At 42.5% G+C, this 18,758-nt stretch overlaps 1 protein-coding gene across 10 annotated transcripts in view; it reads right to left on the bottom strand.

Moving 5' to 3' along the window:
• Window positions 1-17,684, bottom strand: part of MAP3K4 (mitogen-activated protein kinase kinase kinase 4) — a 71,231-nt gene extending 53,547 nt beyond the window's left edge. For 5 of the 10 annotated variants that reach the window (XM_048935234.1, XM_048935235.1, XM_048935238.1 and 2 more), the window contains exons 1-2: window positions 15,036-15,157; window positions 32-222 (exon numbers count right to left, since the gene is read on the bottom strand). In XM_048935234.1, coding sequence (XP_048791191.1) covers window positions 32-222; window positions 15,036-15,142 — 298 coding nt within the window. In that variant the 5' untranslated portion in view covers window positions 15,143-15,157. Of the gene's footprint in view, window positions 1-31; window positions 223-14,280; window positions 14,343-15,035; window positions 15,158-15,688; window positions 15,873-16,104; window positions 16,218-16,318; window positions 16,544-17,231 lie in introns of those variants that run through there. The other 5 variants (XM_048935240.1, XM_048935236.1, XM_048935241.1 and 2 more) reach the window with 5 other exon arrangements.
• Window positions 17,685-18,758: the final 1,074 nt, after the last annotated feature.

Genomic DNA, 18,758 nt, shown 5'->3' with positions numbered 1-18,758 from the left:
TGGAAAGAAAAAAAAAAACCAAAACACCTACCTTTCAAAGTAGATCGGCTAGCAGGTCTCCCAACGTTGTTTTTCTGATGCTTTGTTGACATACGTTTCATCTGGCGGGGTGTACTAGGAGGAGAAGTTCCATAGAAGGTGTCAGCACTTGCTTCATCTGATAATTCCTCGGGTTCGGATTCAGAGATCTTGCAAGTAGCATCTTCTGATTTGCACTCTTTCCTGAAAAAATCAAGTTAAACCAAGTCACTAAAGATTCTGTATTTTTTTTACTTGCAGTATCTGTTTAGAAAGCTAATCCATCAATACATCCCAAGCATTCTGTGAACCAGCGTGAATATTCCACAATTTCCTGCAACGACAGTCATGTGAATTTTCTCCACCTCTCTTCAGACTCATTCAGGCAACATTCCAACCATCCAACTCCTACCCTTTTGTAAGCAACATGCAGTAAAGAGGATATAGTCAAAGAGTGTCACTAGGAGAATACAAAGTAAAGAAAACCTTAAATACAATTTATTTGTTCCTCAGAAAACTTGTGGCAGCTCTAAATCAAGAGGTATATTAAACAAAGATTGCAAAGTTCAACAATTCAAATACAATAAAGGAAAATCAGTCTACTTAGTGGCAGAAATGACAGCAAAGGATTTCCCTTCCACCCTCCATGCCTCTAAACTGCAGGCACCATACAGATAACTCGCAGTTTTCTGAAAACACTCTCTACCATTCATAAAACCAACATCTAGCCCATGAGACCTGGATGCATTTGATGTATTTTCCACTGATCTTTAATATGAAGTAATCCCAAAGCTTTTTTTCTGTAACAAGAAGACAACAGGTTCTTCACAGTAACTTTTTAATTAGCCTCAATGACTTGGACCCTTAGGAAAGATGCAGATTTATATACTTTAATACTTTAAAAGAACTCAGAGGTTATGCAAACATGAAATTAAGATAATGTATAAAAGTTTTTCAAATCTGAAGTTAAAGATGGTTAGCTTAACAACTGGATGCTGAATCACTGAGTTCAAAACAAAGCACGTATCTTTGCAAAGTCAGCACAGAATCAAGCAGAAGAGCTTTTCAGCCCCAAGTGGTAACTTCCACTGCCATTTACATTTTATAGAATCACCGAGCCACAGAGTTGTATGTGTTGGAAGGGACCTTAAGGATCAGCCAGATCCAACCCGCTGCTGTGAGCAGTGCTGCCAAACACCAGCTCAGGCTGCCCAGGGTCCCATCCAGCTTAGCCTTGAGCACTCTAGAGATAGAGCATCCACAGCTCTCCAGCAATCTGTTCCAGTGCCTCAGCACCCTCTGAATAAGTAATTTCCTCCTAACACCTAATCTAAATCTCTCCCCTTTTAGTTTAAAGCCACTCCCTCTTATCCTGTCATTATCTAACTGTATAAAAAGTCTGTCTCCTGTTTACAAGACCCCTTTAAGTACTGAAAGAACACCATGAAGTCTGCTTAGAGACATTTAGGCAAGCATTGTAGAGTAGTCTTACGTAAAGTATCACAAGACAATCTTTTTAAAAATGTTGACTTATCTTTTAAAATGCCCCAAATTCTAATATACTTTGAATCCTTCAATGATAAAACTACAGTTTTCTCCTTCAGCAAGGAACAGGCATATTCCAGAAACCCCTGCCTGGTATCACACAGCTCTATAGTAGAATGATCCAACCGAACTCTGTTTTATAGTGATTTTGGTCTTCCCTTCTCCCCTTCAAAAACTCCCAGCCTCTCCTTCGAATCACTTCTGACATAAGCCCATGCCAGGAGTTGGTCTGCCCCTAAGCTAATATGGCAAAAATAAACAAACCAAAACAAACCAACAAAAGAAAAGAAACCACCACACACGTCACTTTTCATATGTAAACTCCAGGCTAGATTCATACTAAACTTCCAGTGCGAGTTTTCTCTCCGGAGAAGAGGTCAGAAGTAAAACAAGCAGGATGGGGCAGGCATGCACCCTCAAATAAGGGTTTGCTTTAAAAATAAAGCATGACAAAAACAACAAATGACTAGCAATGTTAGATAGTCTTTCACTCCTCCTGGGGAACATTTGCTCTGTCCCACCATATGATTACATCAGCAGAGTGGCAGTTGGACACAGTAACACTACCAACTCCATCTCCGCTGAGCAATCAAGTGATGTACCACAACAACACTACTCTCAGAGGACAAAACTAACAACTAACTGAACTTCAGTACATTTTCTGTTCCACAATAACTTATTAGGAGATTTATAAAGCAAATTCACGCGTTAGAAACAAAGACGGTCTGTTAACCGTCTCACTGCCGCACCAGTAACATATCATTTGAATTGTTCGCAACCTGAAAAAGTACCACTAATAATAAAATATTTTGGACAACTGAAGCTTCAGGGGAACGTAAATGTAAATGGCAGGACAGGGTATTTACCTTTTTGCTACTCCTTTCTAGCCATTTGGTGTTTACCTACACAGGGTAAGAAGAGAGAAGGAAAGAGAAGAGGACCCCGAGGCCAGAACAAGCCTGTGATGGACTGAATGCCACAGATGGGCTGCAGCTCAAAGCACAGCAGTTTATTCCCTTCTCTCCTTCTCCAGGAAACCAAGATCCCCACACTCCTCTTATCACCACCAATCCTTGCTGATGCCACATCTGCAGATAGTTTGCTTTAACATACAGCTGGCAAAGCATGCATCCCTTTAACTTGGAATGAGGGGAAAAAATGCAGGCTGTCCCCAACCCCTCACACATTTTATTTCTGAAGCAGGCATGCAAGCAACACCATCTTGACTCTGAGGAAAGGCATGAAGGCAAAGAAATGCTTGGCCTACATCAGACAGAATATAACTAGCATCAGCACCTGATCACTTCCATGACAATTCCACCTGAAATACAAGGAGCATTTTCCTTGTTATTTTTGAGGCAGACAAGGAACATTACTCATGCTCTGGCAGAGTGAGCCTGAGTGTCTGCACAAAGAATATGTCAGAATAGTGCCAGCCTGTAACACAGCAGCAAGATTAAGAAAAATCAGATACTGAATCATTTCTTTGCCTTAGGCTACAACCAGAAATAAATATCCTAACACGCAGAACAGCCTTGCTCTCCCCAAAGATGTGGATCCATTTAGTGTGTGAAATTACTCTTCTCACGTTACAGTTTCAAGAATAAGGCAGTCAAGCTTGCTAATTTCTGCAAATAAACTTCAGAGGTTACCAAAGAATAAGGTGGTACCGTAGCACCATCTGTAGCTTAAGGAGACCCTACAGTGAATTTGGCCATAATGATAACCACACAAACACCAGCAACACTTCTAACTGGTTCCCTACCCCTGAGAAATCACACTGTTTGTGTGTCTTCTAACAATCCTATTTGAGTAAGCACCGTTGGTCAAATACAACAAGGAAGCCTTTTTGGATATAATTTACTCTGACAAACCTTGTAAATGCTGAGCTGGGAAAGCAGAACACAAGTTTACATCTTTTTGGACACCAAAAGGATTTTGTTCCCAAGAGCTCTTGCAAACAACGCTACTGCAGAGAAAACTTCAGGCAGAGCACACCCCTCTGAGTTTGCCAAAGAGAGATCAACCACAAGAGACCAGACCACATGAAACAAGAAGTCATTACTTCCAATGCTTATGGAACTATTTATTTGTCCAGTGATCTCACTGGCTGTTCAAGGCAGAGGGTGGGGTGCTGATGCTCTGTGGGGCCTGGCGCTTGTATGAGGGCTCAGTGCCAGAACAGTTTTAAACAAGGACAGCTTACCTTGCTGTAAAAGACCAGTGAGGACACTGTTTCCCTTTTGTTTTTAAATGAGTAAGCTCTTCTAAGAGCATAATGACTACACCTCTTCGCCAAGCTGGCTGAACTGATCTTTAAGGCCCATAAGCCAATTCCTTCCTTAGAAGCCAATGGCTCGTCTTTCCTGCTATGCCTGATGAGAGGGCATGAAGGCCAAATGTATTCAAAAAGCCCTTCAACCTCACACCTGAATTATATGCATATGTATACAGTGGGACTCAGTAGGCCTTACTTACAATTCAGACACATTTTTCTGGGTAAGCAGTTCTTTAATTTGTAAAAAACACTGGCAGATTTATCACAAGACATACAGAACCAGAAGTCACATTGTCAAATAGCAGCCATGCCCAACCACAATGTCAGCAGTTGACAGGATGGGCTGATCTTTTCAGAGGGAGGAGAACATCGGCTGCAACTCAAGTGCAAAAATCCAGCATGCACAGATTAAGGTTTGTGTGCTTGAGAAGTACATAAATAAAGCCAGAGCTCCAATCACTGCCAGGGAACACAAGGACTCAGTTTCATCAATGAAAGCCTCATTGTACAGCACCACACTCAATACATAGGTTCTGAACTAAAGGAAGTACACAGGTAGGACTAAACTGATGTAAGGATTTTTCACCCACACAAAATCAAATAGCTTGGAGACACACATGAACACCAGTAGCAACTCTCTGGCATTAAGAACAGTTGTCACTTTAACAATAGATTTAGATGTGTTAGATTACTAGCGTAGCATTTGTAATGCTAGTGCACTGCTTACTTTCACGAATCAAAGATTAGTTAAATCCATGCACCTTTAAAATTCACTACTGGCAAGCCTAAATCAAATGACAGTGTTGGTTATTACACAGCATTGTTGGTTCCTGGGTACTGTTTTAACTGAGTTTGGCAATACTGGAAAAGCAGATTTCTTGTCTGCTCCCAAGAACTAGACCATGCTGGATGTGGCTCTGGGCAGCCTGGTCTAGTGACTGGCGACCCTGCAAATAGCAGGGGGGTTGAAACTAGATCATCATTATCATCCTTTTTAACCCAGGCCATTCTATGATTCTATGAACTCAGGTCTTCTCCCCCTACAGCCACTGAAAACCATCTTAATTGCAATTAAGGGTACGTACGAAAAGCAAAATCTAGATGGATGTTAACTGAAGTTACTCATTTTTAAATGTACTTAGGACAGATAAAGCCCAATGCTTAGGAGGAAAATTGGAAGTGCACAGTCTTCACAGTAGACTATTTGCAAGCTGCTTCCATCCTCAATTTTAATGAGCAAAATGCTTCTCAGCAGGTTTATTCTTGGAATACAGAAGAGACCATGGCCAAGAAACATAAATCAGGAATATTAGGAAAGTTGCAAGAGCAGTGTGGTTAAAAAAATAAACACATGCATACATAAATAAACCCAACAGCTTTGAAATAACTAAAAATAAATAACCAAGAAGATTCCAACAAGTAACTACTGTGTGTTACATCACCATGCACTTCAACCAGTATCTGGGGAAAAAAAAAAGATAATTTCTTCAGCTTCTTGCATGTGTCTGACACCAGATATTTTATTTTTAAACTAAATCAAAGTGTTGGCAATATATCTAATATTTCAGCTCAATCGGGAAAATTGAGTTGTATCTTCCAGATTTTCAAAGGTCTGCAAACAAAACCAGAAGAGGGAAGAACCGGGGTGCGAAGTTTGAAGCAGCATGATGGGCAGCACAAGGTCTGGGAGCTTGCTTCAGCAGTAGGAAACCAGCAGTCACACAGCACCTCATCTCCACTGCTTTATGGGCATGTGCAGTCACCCCGTATCCTCTACATTTTAAGAGCAACCAAAAGTCAAGCTAAAAGGAGATGCCAGTCATTTCAGAGTTTAAAAATAAATTAGAAAAATTATTAAGAATAAATTAACAAATGAAAAGACTGAAGACCACATTGGAACAAGTTAGAATTGAGTAGGCTAAAGACACACCAAAGAGATGTCACACCAAAGAAACAATGACCAAAGAAAACAACAGCACGTTAAGAACTGCGAGAGCAATACAGAGATAAACTTCTTTTTTCTCCAGCTGCCCTTGATCCTCATCAGCAGGAGTTCAAATACACTAGGTGCTTACATGTATCAGGTAAGCCACCATTTACCATCCCACACCCAGCTTAAAACTTCTGGGAATCTAAGCAGCAGATGTCACCTGAACTCTCAGCATTCAGCAGTAACACAAGGCAGCAGTCAGAACAAGGCCACTACAGGAGTTCCCCAGCCAGGCCTTTCCCCAGGCTGCTGCAAACAGCTCCTGAAGAGCTTACATCTTTGATATACCCAGGGGGATTCTCAGTATTTCCCAGGGCACGCTGCCATTCCTATGCACTGCATTTCAAGGTCTGTACAAAGTCCACCACCAAACCACCAAGTTCTTGACACTCCATATCTTTGTTTTTAAGGTAAAGAGTTAATTTCGCATACATACGCTCTTTAACCAGAATACAGTCCGGTAATTAAAATATGTAGGAAGAAAAAAGTTCATTAGCCTGCTCTTTGTTTTGCACATTTTCAATTAGCTAAGGGGATAGAAACACAGTCACCAGACACAGCCAAGAGAACCTTCTTTAAACTAACATAGCTACCCCTAAATCCAGTTGCAAACATTTTATTTCCAAGATAACCAACATACTGACAAGCACAGAATTGCAAATCGTGATGGTGCTGCAGCTGCTAGCAATGCAAACGCGTGCTTTTAGGGAGCCATCTGTTGAAAGTGAACAACAAAGGAGTCTGCAGTCAGAGCTGCTAAACACAGCACAGCTCCGTCAGCAGCAGCTCTAATTTCTTGGTTCTGAAGTTTCTGATGAATGCAGAAAACACTATAAAACCATTCTTGCACACAATTTTCTCTTACTGATCTACATGTGCAAATATTAGATGCAAGTGATTGCAGATGGTGCATTTTAAGCATATATTACAAACAGATTAATGGCAACAAAAGAAATATAAAAGACATTGGTAAAAAGGCAAGAAAAAAAAAAGGTGTGTTTTTTTGTTGCTGTTGTATGGTTGGTTTTTTTTTTTTTTTTTTTTTTTTTTTTTTTACAGAACAGCAGGAATTTGTTCACAGTTGAGACAAATAAAACTTTTTGCTAAATAAATCCTGTGCAAATTTGGCTAAGTGCTAATGAGGAAAAAAAATAGTCTGGTCAGCAGGACATGAAAATTCTGTAACTAGCACAGAGATTGGAATGGCATACATCATAATTCTATTGTGACTACATCTAAACACAGCTAAAAAAAAAATTAGATTCACACTAAAGCATAATAGTGACAGACAGTAATGAAGATGTTTGCTTGCTTTTGTATTCAGATTTGAAATTTATATGCCTCAGCTCAGCATTTCTGAGTAGTCAGCACTGAACCTTAGTCACCAATAACTCATGACTGCTGTCCACATGTTACTAAGGTTTATTGTTCCAAACTTGGAATTATATTATATGAGATTTTAACAGTATAATTAAATTGTACTTGAAACTAAGGACATGTCTGGCTTTTCAATCTGTTATCCTTAAGATAATTTGGGTAAGCACCAAGCTTTCTGATTCCTTTTCCTGAATGGGAATCGCTACCACCAAGATAAACAGCAGATAAATTCCACTTGAAGGTTCTAATGCAATAATTTTGTAAGAACAGAAAAGTCTTCAAAGTACAAAGGGCAAAAATAATTAGATTTCCACCAAGCACCATCTCTCTGTTAGGCCTTGTTTAGGGGAAAAAAGAAAAGAAAAAAAGGAAAACTTCACTGCATGTGGAAAATATTGCTTCTTGGCAAATACCTATGTTTTTGTGTAAAGAACTGGAACGGGCATCTGTTACCTTCTGCCTTCCCACATGTCACAGAAAATAAGAGCACACAGACACCTGTGCTTCATCTCAGCACTACAACAAAAAGCACTGAAAGCAAAATCACTCTAGTGGAAAAAGCAGCAAGAACTTTGTTTCCAGGTCGTAAATCTTGTAGTCATTGCTTTACTCCAGAAAAGAGGCATCTGGATAACTAAACTTGATAGTAAAGCTTGGCAGAAGAGCTTCTGTTAGAAGACCTAACAGAAACTTTACAGTGGAAAAAAGGGAACTTCAGCTTATTGCTTCTACTGGCATGAAAACGATATGAAAAAGCACAAAGAAAAAAGCACTGTTCTCTATAACACTGTTTGCCCTTGCAGCTCTTCTTCCAGTTGGTAAGTAAAAAGCAAGACCGCCAATTCCTTCCATTTCTCAGGACCTTTTTCAAGCATGTTTCTCTAGCCCTATTTGTATATCCCTACTACCACCTTTCCACCTGCAGCATTCTTCCTTTCTAGAGGAAGTGGCTAACCCTTGTCTTGCTAAAAGCATCAATTCCCCCCTTTTTCAGAAAGCAAAGAAGTAAACATTTACTTTGTCACATTGAACCTTTCATCACTTTCTCATAAAAACAGATATTATGTAAAGCACATCAAAGTCAGGGCTAATACAAATCAGTAAAAAACGATCCTAAAACTTTTGCTAAAGCTAGAAGAAAGTTTGAAGAAGAGACAGCACTGACAAAGATAATGCCGATAAGTTATTTGAGGGAAGGGGAAAATACTTCACTGTGTTGCCACCTTAAAACATCTTAAGGCAGAAATACAGCGCATTTCTATATTTTTTTTCAAATTGCTAAGCACCTCCAAAAAACATTTTAAAGAAGAAATAATACCACATAGTAATTCAAACTGAGCTGTATATCATCATGTTTTTTTTTTCCTTTCAGAGGAACAGAGAAAGGCTTAGTATGTGCACAGAAGCCAGCAATCATAAGCTCAGCAGTTGACTTGATGTGGATCATGTTAACTTTTTGGTACATCAGCACATCAGTTACCCATCAGATCAAGATGCTCAAGTGAAAACTATACAGCCACATTAGGGCTAGATCCAGAAAGAATTCAGGGAAATCATAGAATGGCTTAGGTTGGAAAGGACCTTGAAGATCACCTAACACCCCTGCCATGGACAAGGCTGCCACCCACCAAATCAGGCTGCCCAGAGGCCCATTCAACCTGCCCTTGAATGCCTCCAGAGATGAGGCAGCCATAAGCTCTCTAGGCAATCCATTTCAGCACCTCACCACCCTCTGAGCAAAGAATTTCTTTCTAACATCTAACCTAAATCTCCCCTTGTATAGCTTAAAGCCATTTCCCCTTGTCCTATCTTTGTCTACCCATGTAAAAAGTCAGACCCCCTCCTGCTTGCAAGCTTTCTTCAAGTACTAGAAGGCTGCAATGAGGTATCCCTAGAGCTTTCTCTTCCCCAAGCTAAACAAACTCAACTCCCTCAACCTTTCTTCATAGGAGAGGTGCTCCAGCCCTCTGATGATCTTTGTAGCCCTCCTCTGGATCCACTTCAACACTTTCACATCCCTTGTGTACTGGGTGCCACGGGCCTGGACACAGTACTCCAAATGGGACCTCGTGAGGGCAGAGTAGAGGGATACGATCACCTGCCCGTCCCTGTTGGCCACCCCCCTGTTAATGCAGCCCAGGATACTGTTGGCCTTCTGGGCTGCAGGAGCACACTACTGGCTCATGTCCAGGTTTTTGTCCATCAGGACCCAAACAAAGTCCCTCTGCAGAACAAGTTTGTCTTTGTCTCATGAGGAGACCAAGGGAAAGAAAAGGCAACCTGCTGATCAAACACACTGAGCATGATGTGAAATCGTTCCCTCAGTCCCACTCTTCTGGCTGCACATGAAGCAAACTGGAATATGTCTGTTCCTGCTGGCTTCCAGTGACACTTTGCCAGAGGTCACCAGCACCCAAGATACGCAGGTGTAATGGAACATACCAACCCTGGTTCTTCACTTCTTCTGTCAAAACAATTCAGCTTAGCTAGAATGCCTTTGTCAGCAGAATTTTTCCAACTTCAATCACTTTGAATTCAATTGGGCAACCAAATACACATAATACTGTGCTAGCAAATTTCATTACGGCAGAAATCCCTAGTTTGGGAGAGTGAGAGAAGACAGGGCTGTTGGGAGATGAGAAATGGAACTTCCAGTCTGGGTCATCTTTGGAACTAATGTGATTCTATATCCGCAGCAATGATAAACACAGAAGATGGTTAAGGTAATCAGTCCAAGAACTGGTTGAATTACACCATGCCAATAGCTTATGTATAAACCTATGAACAAGTGCACTGCAGCACAGAAAATAAATGCAGAAAGAATGTGACTGCATTAGTAAGTAGCCAGAATACGTTAGCAGCACTGTAATAATATCTTCTGCTCATTATTTATACCTTATTTCCACTCAAAAATTAACCTATTGCATGGCTGCACAAACACACACTTGAAGCTGCTATGAAGGCTATGGGCTTATACTGCAAGAGCCACACTAACAGTTAAGCACCAAGGACAACAAATTCCAGATCAGCTACAGCCTAAGAGAAGCACAAAACAAGTATTTTTGCTGCAAGATCAACAGCAGTTTGTAGCAAGACTTCAATGCAATAAAACAAAACAGTATTTCCACATAAGTTAAGAAGGAAGAAAAAAAATTACTGTGGGGAAAAAAAACAAAAAAAAAAAAAAACCAAAACAAACAAAAAAACAACAACCAACCTAATTCAAAGCTTAGAGCCAACCAGTTCATCTCAGACTGATTTCCACTGACATCTTTTCCCCCTTGGCAAATCTCAGTTTGAGCCATTTAATAAGAACAGAATGGCACAGCAAGCAAGAACATCCTTCATTTCTAGTGCAGACCTCAAGCCCATTTGCCTGCAGCCAGCTCCCCCTCACACAAAGATCTTCAGAGCACTGTACTTGAATGAAGTCACTGCAGAACGAAGCCACCAGAAATCTGTATCAAGACCAGCTACATTTATTTGAAAAGAGAAACTCAAACTTAATATTCTGCTTCTGAGGACACAGAAACTCCTGCAGCTGGTTTGGTAAATTGATAATACTTTGACACTTTTCCCAAAATTATTAAGCAGACGCTTCCAAGCGTTTGGTTTTTGTATGTACAGCAGAAAGATGTACAGTCACAAGGAAAGGCAACAAGAGTTACAGAAACAGCAGAGAGGCACCAGGTACTGACAGCCAAATCTGATAAATTTGAAAAAGACAAACTGACAAACTGAATTAAAAATAAATTAATCAAAAAGCAAACTACTTTTCACCATATCTTTTTATTACAAGCAGAAATAACAGTTTTTGGGACCTATTTAAATGAATTCAGAAAGTGATTTTTTTTTCCCCCTGTACATTACACCAACTAGAAATAAGCATAAAAATAAACAAAATGAAGCTCATAACATTTTTGGCAGTTCTTCATGTTCTCATCTCAGAAAAAGAAATAATTATAATCAGGACTTCTTGTTCTTTTTTACTAGTAAATTTGGAAACGGAAAAAGGTTAACTGATTTTTCCATCTTAGACTATTTAAAGTTTTCATGAAAATCTGGATGATAACCTAACAGCATTCACAGCATATGCATGTACATCATGATCTGAGCTTCCTCCCAGTGCTCTTCCCATACACAAAGGTATTACTTGATTAAAACCATGCCAAAAGTTATTTTAACAAAAAGGAGAAACCATTTAATTCTGGCATCACTCTGCAAAGCATGAAAAAACAACAACTGTGAAAATCCTAATGGCTTTGTTAGATTTCCACATTCACTTTTAAGCCTAGGAAGAGAGGCAGCAAAAGAACCAAAGGTAAGAAGTGCAGAAACAGGAGAGAAACTAAAGAGAGCTTCATCCAGCCTATCCAGTATACAGTTTCCTTATCTTCAATGTCTCAGAACAACTGAAGTCAAATATTAATTGGTTTCAGTAACTATGTTTCTTTCATTCCTCAGCAATTAGGCTTGTACTACTTTCTCAACCCCAAATATACCCTAACTCATCTTTGGGAAAAGAACAGCACTTTACCTTCTTATTTCTTTGAATGAGAATTTCTGAAGTGTGATTTCATCATCAAATTAAAGACGTCTGAGCAAAAGACATCACAGTACAAATCCAAAGGATAAATGCTGCAGTTAAGTACTTGGCATCAGAGATCCCAAACCAGTTCCTAAGGACTGCTCATAAAAAAAGTAACAGTGATAAATTGGGAAGGCACAGAGCCACACTAAAAGATAATCAGAACTGTAACAGCCACTGATTTTCATCAGTCATTTCTCTTCTTCCCCAACACTTTCTGTCAGAATAGTGAAGTTTGTAAGCAGGAACGTTCTACTCCTAGAAGAGAAAAGCTATCACCTAGTTTGGGTCCCAAAATTTCAGTTCATCTTTTTGATGAAGTGAAAGTCTGCAAGAAACTCAAAAGTGAAGCACTGAAAGTTAAGTACTTTTTAGTGGAAGTTGGTACCTAAGCACTTTCTAATTCTGGGTGCTGGATGGTCAATCCACAGCCTTTGGAAAATGCAGGCAATGCATTGAAGCTACAGTATGCCATACACAATTTGGAGCACTTCACATCCACAGGCAGCTCCACCATGCAGCTGAGAAGTAACAGAGACATCTCTAACTGTGACCTTGTTACTACTTCCCTGATGGATGTTTCAGAGCTAAAATGGTAAAAAGCTTTATAAATACTGCTCTAAGAGAAACCATCAGCAAGTAAACCAGCAACATGCTAAGCCAAGGGCATAGCAAACCAGACACGGGATACCACATCAGAAAGCAATACAAACATTCAGCACAGCTAAGTGGTAGCTGGATGCAGGAGCAGAACAAATCTCCTCCTCCAACTCGTGACAGCATCACACATTCATCTTGGCAATGAAGCTACATCCCACTTGTCTGAATCCAAAATAAAGGTGAAGGTTCATGGCAAGCTGCTATGCTCCTGCACACAGAGTTGCTGGGCTGCATGTGAACCAACATCAGACAAGTCAGTAACATACAAATCGGGATGGTAAGATCAAACATTTCAATTTGGTTTTATGCTTGCAGCTGGTCAAGGAGAAGCACAGAACAATTTTCACCTTTTTAAAGGAATAAACTATCATTAATAGATTACAAGCAAAACATAGCATTAACATAGTTAATACTGAAAAGCAGAAGAAACCTTAAGGAGAGCAACAGCCCTGCAAACATAAATGGCACACACACAATGGTAAATCCAACCACACAGCTGAAGAACTAAAGCTGACAGAATTGTACCCCCCTGTGCTGACACAGGTCAATGTGCTATTTAACAAGCAGCTGGTAGTATAAAAACCTGTCCTCTGTTAAACTGTATCTAAAATACATTTAAAATGGTCTATGATATGTGGCTGTCACAGAAACCAAACCTTTAAAAGATTCCAAAACTCCCAACTCACTCCCTAGAATAAGCATTGCTGCACACCCCTCAACCTTTCCATTAAATTTGGTGGGTCTGTTCTTCTCAGCAGTTTGCATTCCACAAGGGCCAATACCTCTTGCTTACATAATAGTAAAACCAACCTTGACACAGGCAGCATTAATTAGCAGACAGAAAACCAACTCCAGTAGCCACACAACACAGAGTAATCCTTGCTCCTGTAAATACCATGGATATCTCAGCAAGCACTTCATGTATTTGCATGCAGGTGGAGCAATCATTCATCCCAATCTTTCACATGTAAACAAGAAAATTCAATACATTAAAAATGGAGATTACATCTTACCTCATTTAAATGTAAAAGGGGAAGAAAAAAAAAAAAATCAAGAAGAGGATAGTGGTAAATGTTCCAGTGGAAGCTATCATCCTAAGTTAATAAAATAATTTTAACTTTTTTCACTGCTGATATGCAATCAATCATACAGATACAGACTGGTAGCCAGAAAAATATGTTAAGCACAATCCATGTCATGACCTCAAGTTTCCCCCAAACAGATGCTGAAGACTAACAGCCCAATTCACTGTCACCATACAGCCACAACAAATCTGAGAGACAGAGCACTGAAAAACATCCCAGTGCAGAGGAAGCCTCCACCATCATTTCCCATTCTGTCCTGCTCTATATTCACAGCCATGCTCCCTTGTCCACCCCTTGCATTGGATTTATGCCAGGACAAAAGAGGTCTACAAGCAACCAAGGACAAGTCAGAGTAGCTCTATGGCTCTTCACACCTTTACAGTGTGCCCAAAAAAATGGCATGCTGACAAAGCAATTGCTTAAGGCCTCACTTATTGCCACAATGAATTTTGTGCCATAAAGCTCTTGTGAATGCCTAAGTTTGAGGTGAGAAGATTTAAAGCCTATAAGCCACGAACAAGGAGTACCAAAGAGACACCTGTTTTATTTAGTGTTCTACACAACCCAAGGGGAAATCTTGAAAACTTTCTGTTTGCTTGGTAACAAGAATCAATACCTAAATGTGAATACTTCACAAAACTTTCTAGGAGCATTACTTCCCTTATCCATAATCACAGCAGCCTTATACAAGTGCAATCCTGTCTCAAATTCAGCACATACTCTCTGGCTTCAAGCGCACCTTCTTTGGTTTGGAGCTGCCTCCCCTCTCTCCTGACCCCAAAGCATATGTTCCAGAAAAAAAGGAAGCCCTGGGGGAAAAAAAGTTTGCTTTTAGAGAGGAGTTTGCAATTAAATGCTTTGGAACATCTTAGAACAACTGTATCATTCAAATAAAGCCATGAATGTATTGCATGCTTACTTTATGTATACAAAAGGTACCACTGCATTTCTGTTCCGACAAGACAGAATCCTCACACAAAGATCAAAAGATTTCTGACACAAAAGGCTGTCTCACAACAATAAAGCAATCAACTTTCTTTTTAAGCAAATGTAGCTGTATTGCAAATGAGAATGGCTGAGGACTTGCCCAACAAAATTAAATTTAACTTAAAAAGAATGCATTATACTGACGCAGTGCTAGCCAGAGAAGCATAAAAACACATTTGTATGCCGCAAGCAGGCCTGAAAACAATCAGCCTATCCAATGCCACCAAATGAATTTCATACTGTCAGCCTGGTGCATCACAGCGATTTCAACAAGATTCTGACCTCACAAGCAAGAATGACATACTTAATGACAGCTCCAAAATCTAAAGAAACTTTGGCTATGTTGAAAAAAGCCTCCAACGCTTTTTCTTAAAAGTAATGCAGACATAAAGTATTGCACAAAGCCAGAGAAGCAATTCCAAAGCAGCTGTGCAGTCAGTACACCAAGTGCACACAGAAGTGAATCACAGCAAAGTGCATGCGTTGCCCCACACCAATTAAGACTACCTAATTGTTTTGCGACGTTTCCTTCCCACCCACCAGCTCACTCCGAAATAACTAATTCTGTTTTCATTCTCCGGGTGAAGTTGCCACCACACCATCCACACCCACATCCGACTCACATAAACTGTCTGTTAAAAAGCAGAATCCAGCAGAGGTCAGAAATGGCCCCAGACAGGAAATGCCTGGGTGTATTCCAGCGAGGCGCTGCACTGCTTCTCTACACGGAGGCAGCCCAGGTCCCAGGGTCACGCTGCTGTGCAAACTTCACTTGAAAGCGTTTTCCTCCTAACTTGCACTATCGCTCCTCGAAGTTACTGTAAGAAGGGACCTTGACACTCACCCACATCTACTTGCCCTGCTGGCATTCGTAATCAGATATCGCAAAAGTATTTTGAAATAACTTTTTCCACGCCTTCTGCCATGCAAACTGCGAGCATCCCCACGTCCTCTCTGGTCCCTCCGGAGCAGAACAGCAGCTCAAGAAGGCGCGGAGCTCACGGCAGCAAGCCGCCCGCCTCCAGCCCTGCAGAACTAATCGATCACCCGAGAGCTTCCAAACGCTTCCTGAATGCCTCCTAGCGAGGAGCGAAGCGCATCAACGGGATGTTATTTTAAAAAGAAAAATAAGCGCCAGCGAACTAACAACTCGGACTTACGCAACGCTTCTGCAGCCGGTTAGAAACGCTAAGCCGAGAAGTATCCTGCACCCCCAGCTCTCAGCCGGGCACAGCCACGCGGAGTCAGCCAGCTCCGAGGCGGCGGCGGCACAGAGCTGGAGGAGCGCGCACAACGCAGCCGCTGTGCGGGAGCCTTTCCCGGAGCCGCACCTCCCGACCAGGATGCCGCCAGCAGCGATGCGATGCGATGCTCCGACCCCTCCGCCCGCCCACAGCCGCCGCTCGCAGCGCTCTCCTCCCTCCTCCACAGCCCACAGTCCCCGCTCCGGCAAAAGTTCTCTCTAGAGCCGTCCCGCAGAGCACCTCACAACGCCGGTCCGCTCCGCTGCCCGACAGGGGGGAGGAGGCGATACACTGCTAATTGCCGAGCGCCCACAAAGCACTACCTTACCCACCCGCGGCCGCTAGAGATTTCTTATCTGTGCGCTTGCCGGTTCGGTGGTCGCGAGGAGAAAGCACTGAGGCTGCAGAGCCGGAGCCCAGTGCACGACGCGCACCCGCCGCCTTGCAGCAGGGCTCGGCCCCCGCCCGCCGCCCAGCCACAATCTGGCAGCTGCCGACCCGCGCTCCCCGCACGCAGCTCCCTATTTGGCAGCTCCCGGCACTGACCTCCCCGGCGGCGGCGGCTCCTCCATGGCGGCGGCGGCGGCAGGGAGCGGTGCGGCGACGTCTCTCATGCATGCACCAAGGCCGCCATGGCGGTGGATCGCAGTGCGCGGCCCGACCCGGCCCGCTGCGGCGCCGGAGGTGCAGCGGCGGAGGAGGGGACGGGGGTGGGAGCTCTACCCGGCTGCAGGGACCCGGCCGCCAAGAGCCGCCCGCGCGGCCGCCATCTTAGAATCAGCCTCACGGGGCAGCGAAGCCGGGAGCATCGCTACGGCGCGCGAGGAGGGACTCGCCGAGCCACAGGCGCTCTGTGCGCCGTGGTCGGACGGGTGTGGAGGGGGCAGTGCTTCCCGTCCGGGACGCGCGGTGCTCTCTGTCCCGCTGCCGCCCGCCGTCTGGCCGGAGGCGGGTGGAGGGAACAGGGTGCGCCTCGGGAGCGGGGCGTTCTCGTCTGCGAGATCAGGGGACGGCGGAGGGGGAACTGCCGGGGACGGGAGGACCCGATTTCTGCGCCAGCTGATGAGAGAGCCGGTTTATGCGGGTTGTTTTGGGCGCCGGGGGATGCAGGGAGCTGCCGTCCCGGCGCTTGTTGGCCTCCCAGCGGGATGAGTAGCTCTAGGTTGTCCCACGGCAGCCTGCCGTGAGGCGGCTCTCACCAGGAAAAGAGAGGGACGCAGCCCTGCCTCACGCTGCAGTATTACGCGTGTTGTTTCTTCGTTTTTTTGAGGAAACCACGTTGATCAGCGTGCTCGCTTGTTCCCTGTTGGTTATCCCAGAGCTACTGTCCTTCAGGTGGTTTACGGAACTGTTCCTGACATCTGCAATTCACAGTGAGTGAGCAGCAAGGACGTTAGTATCCAGGGACAGAGAGAAAGTCAAAGTTAGTGATAACTGCAAGGAAGGCTGCAGGGTTTACCTGAATATTTACCATCTCTGGGTGCTTGGGTGATGACCTACACATGCAGAGGTTGGACCCACCCAAATAGTTCAAAGGCATCTGAAAGTCTGGAGGCCCTGCAGTGACTTCCACTCTCACCAAAGAACAATCAGGAGAGAGCAGTTATACACACAGGGGGAGGGGTTTGGGGGAAAGCAGGCTTCATGCTCCAGGAACAGCTTGTTTCATTTTACAAACATTCTAAAGCCTACAGCAGTGCTGTTTATCAGCTTAAAACAAAGACCTGAAGCCACATGATCCATTTGGAAATATAGGGAGGAAAAATGTAATTTCCTGAACTACATCTATAACTTGGCTGGAATACGGGCTAACGCCCTTCAAATGCAGAGAAATGCAACGGGTTGGTTAAATATTCCAGTTGGTGAGAACCTCATCTTTTGTGTTTTATAGGACTGGATGAAGAGCAGCAAACCCTGGCACTGGTAATACAAGTTCAAATATTATGTTATTTCTGAAGAGTGACATTTGAACTCAGAAAGGACTGGAATCGGTGCTCACTTCTGCTTTGTGCTTAATTCCTCAATTAAATTAATTATACAGTAAATTTACACTGATTTCTTTCATTGCATGGCAGTGGCTTTTAGCATTATTTTCAGCTATATTATGGGTCATCATCTGACACCAGTCACTGTAGTCTTGTGTTAGAAGCATGTTTTCCTTAGCTAGCAAAAAAAAAATGTATACATTTGATGTCTTATGCCATGCGGGTGATGATGTGATAGTATAGATGTGTTGACACTCCAGGGACACATGACAGAGGTGGAAATGGGGACTTCCCACCACTGCTTTCTATGAACATGTAGATAATTTACTGAAGTAAATCAGGGTTCACTGCAGCCTCTCAAATGGGGAGAGCCAGAAAAAAAATTTCAGCATGCCTCTTTTCTTTTCCTGATATTGCAACCCAGCATCACATTTCTGTGGTGCACCAATGGAGAGTATGCTAAAACTACAAATAATGACAAGCAAGGCAAGCCTGTAACTTTGATATGACAGCACTTCCTTGCATACAGTAGGCCATAGCGAGCAACAAAGCTGCTGGCATCAAAAGGAGAGTGTGTAAATCTCTCTCCTTATCTCCTTAACAGAGAAGATTCATGAAAGGCCTGCAGAGAACACAGATGGACAGGAAAAAAGATTCAGGAGTGTATGTAGCTGATACATAAGACTGTCAGAGCTTTCTGTAGATGATATTTAGACATGCAAAAATGAAAGAAATTGCAGAGATCTTTCAAAAATTGGTATATATGAAGTTCTTTTAGTGATTTTCTCTTCACTTAGGGAATGTTCTTTTATATCAAAGGCTCAATGACTGCTATTTTGTGGGTCTAAGTATACCAGGTGCATGAAAATTGATAAAGTTGTTCAGTTCGATTCTACTGCTAAAACATAGAAAGGTACAAAAAGAGTAGAGACATCACAATAAATGTACCAAAAAAATGAGTTAAAAACATTAGAAATTTGAATGGATTTCAATTCCTGAGG

Source organism: Lagopus muta, chromosome 2 (genome assembly GCF_023343835.1).
Source record: "Lagopus muta isolate bLagMut1 chromosome 2, bLagMut1 primary, whole genome shotgun sequence".
Taxonomy (NCBI): Eukaryota; Metazoa; Chordata; class Aves; order Galliformes; family Phasianidae; genus Lagopus; species Lagopus muta.
Note: the sequence above shows the minus strand (reverse complement) of the source record. Positions and strands in the feature narration are given on the sequence as shown.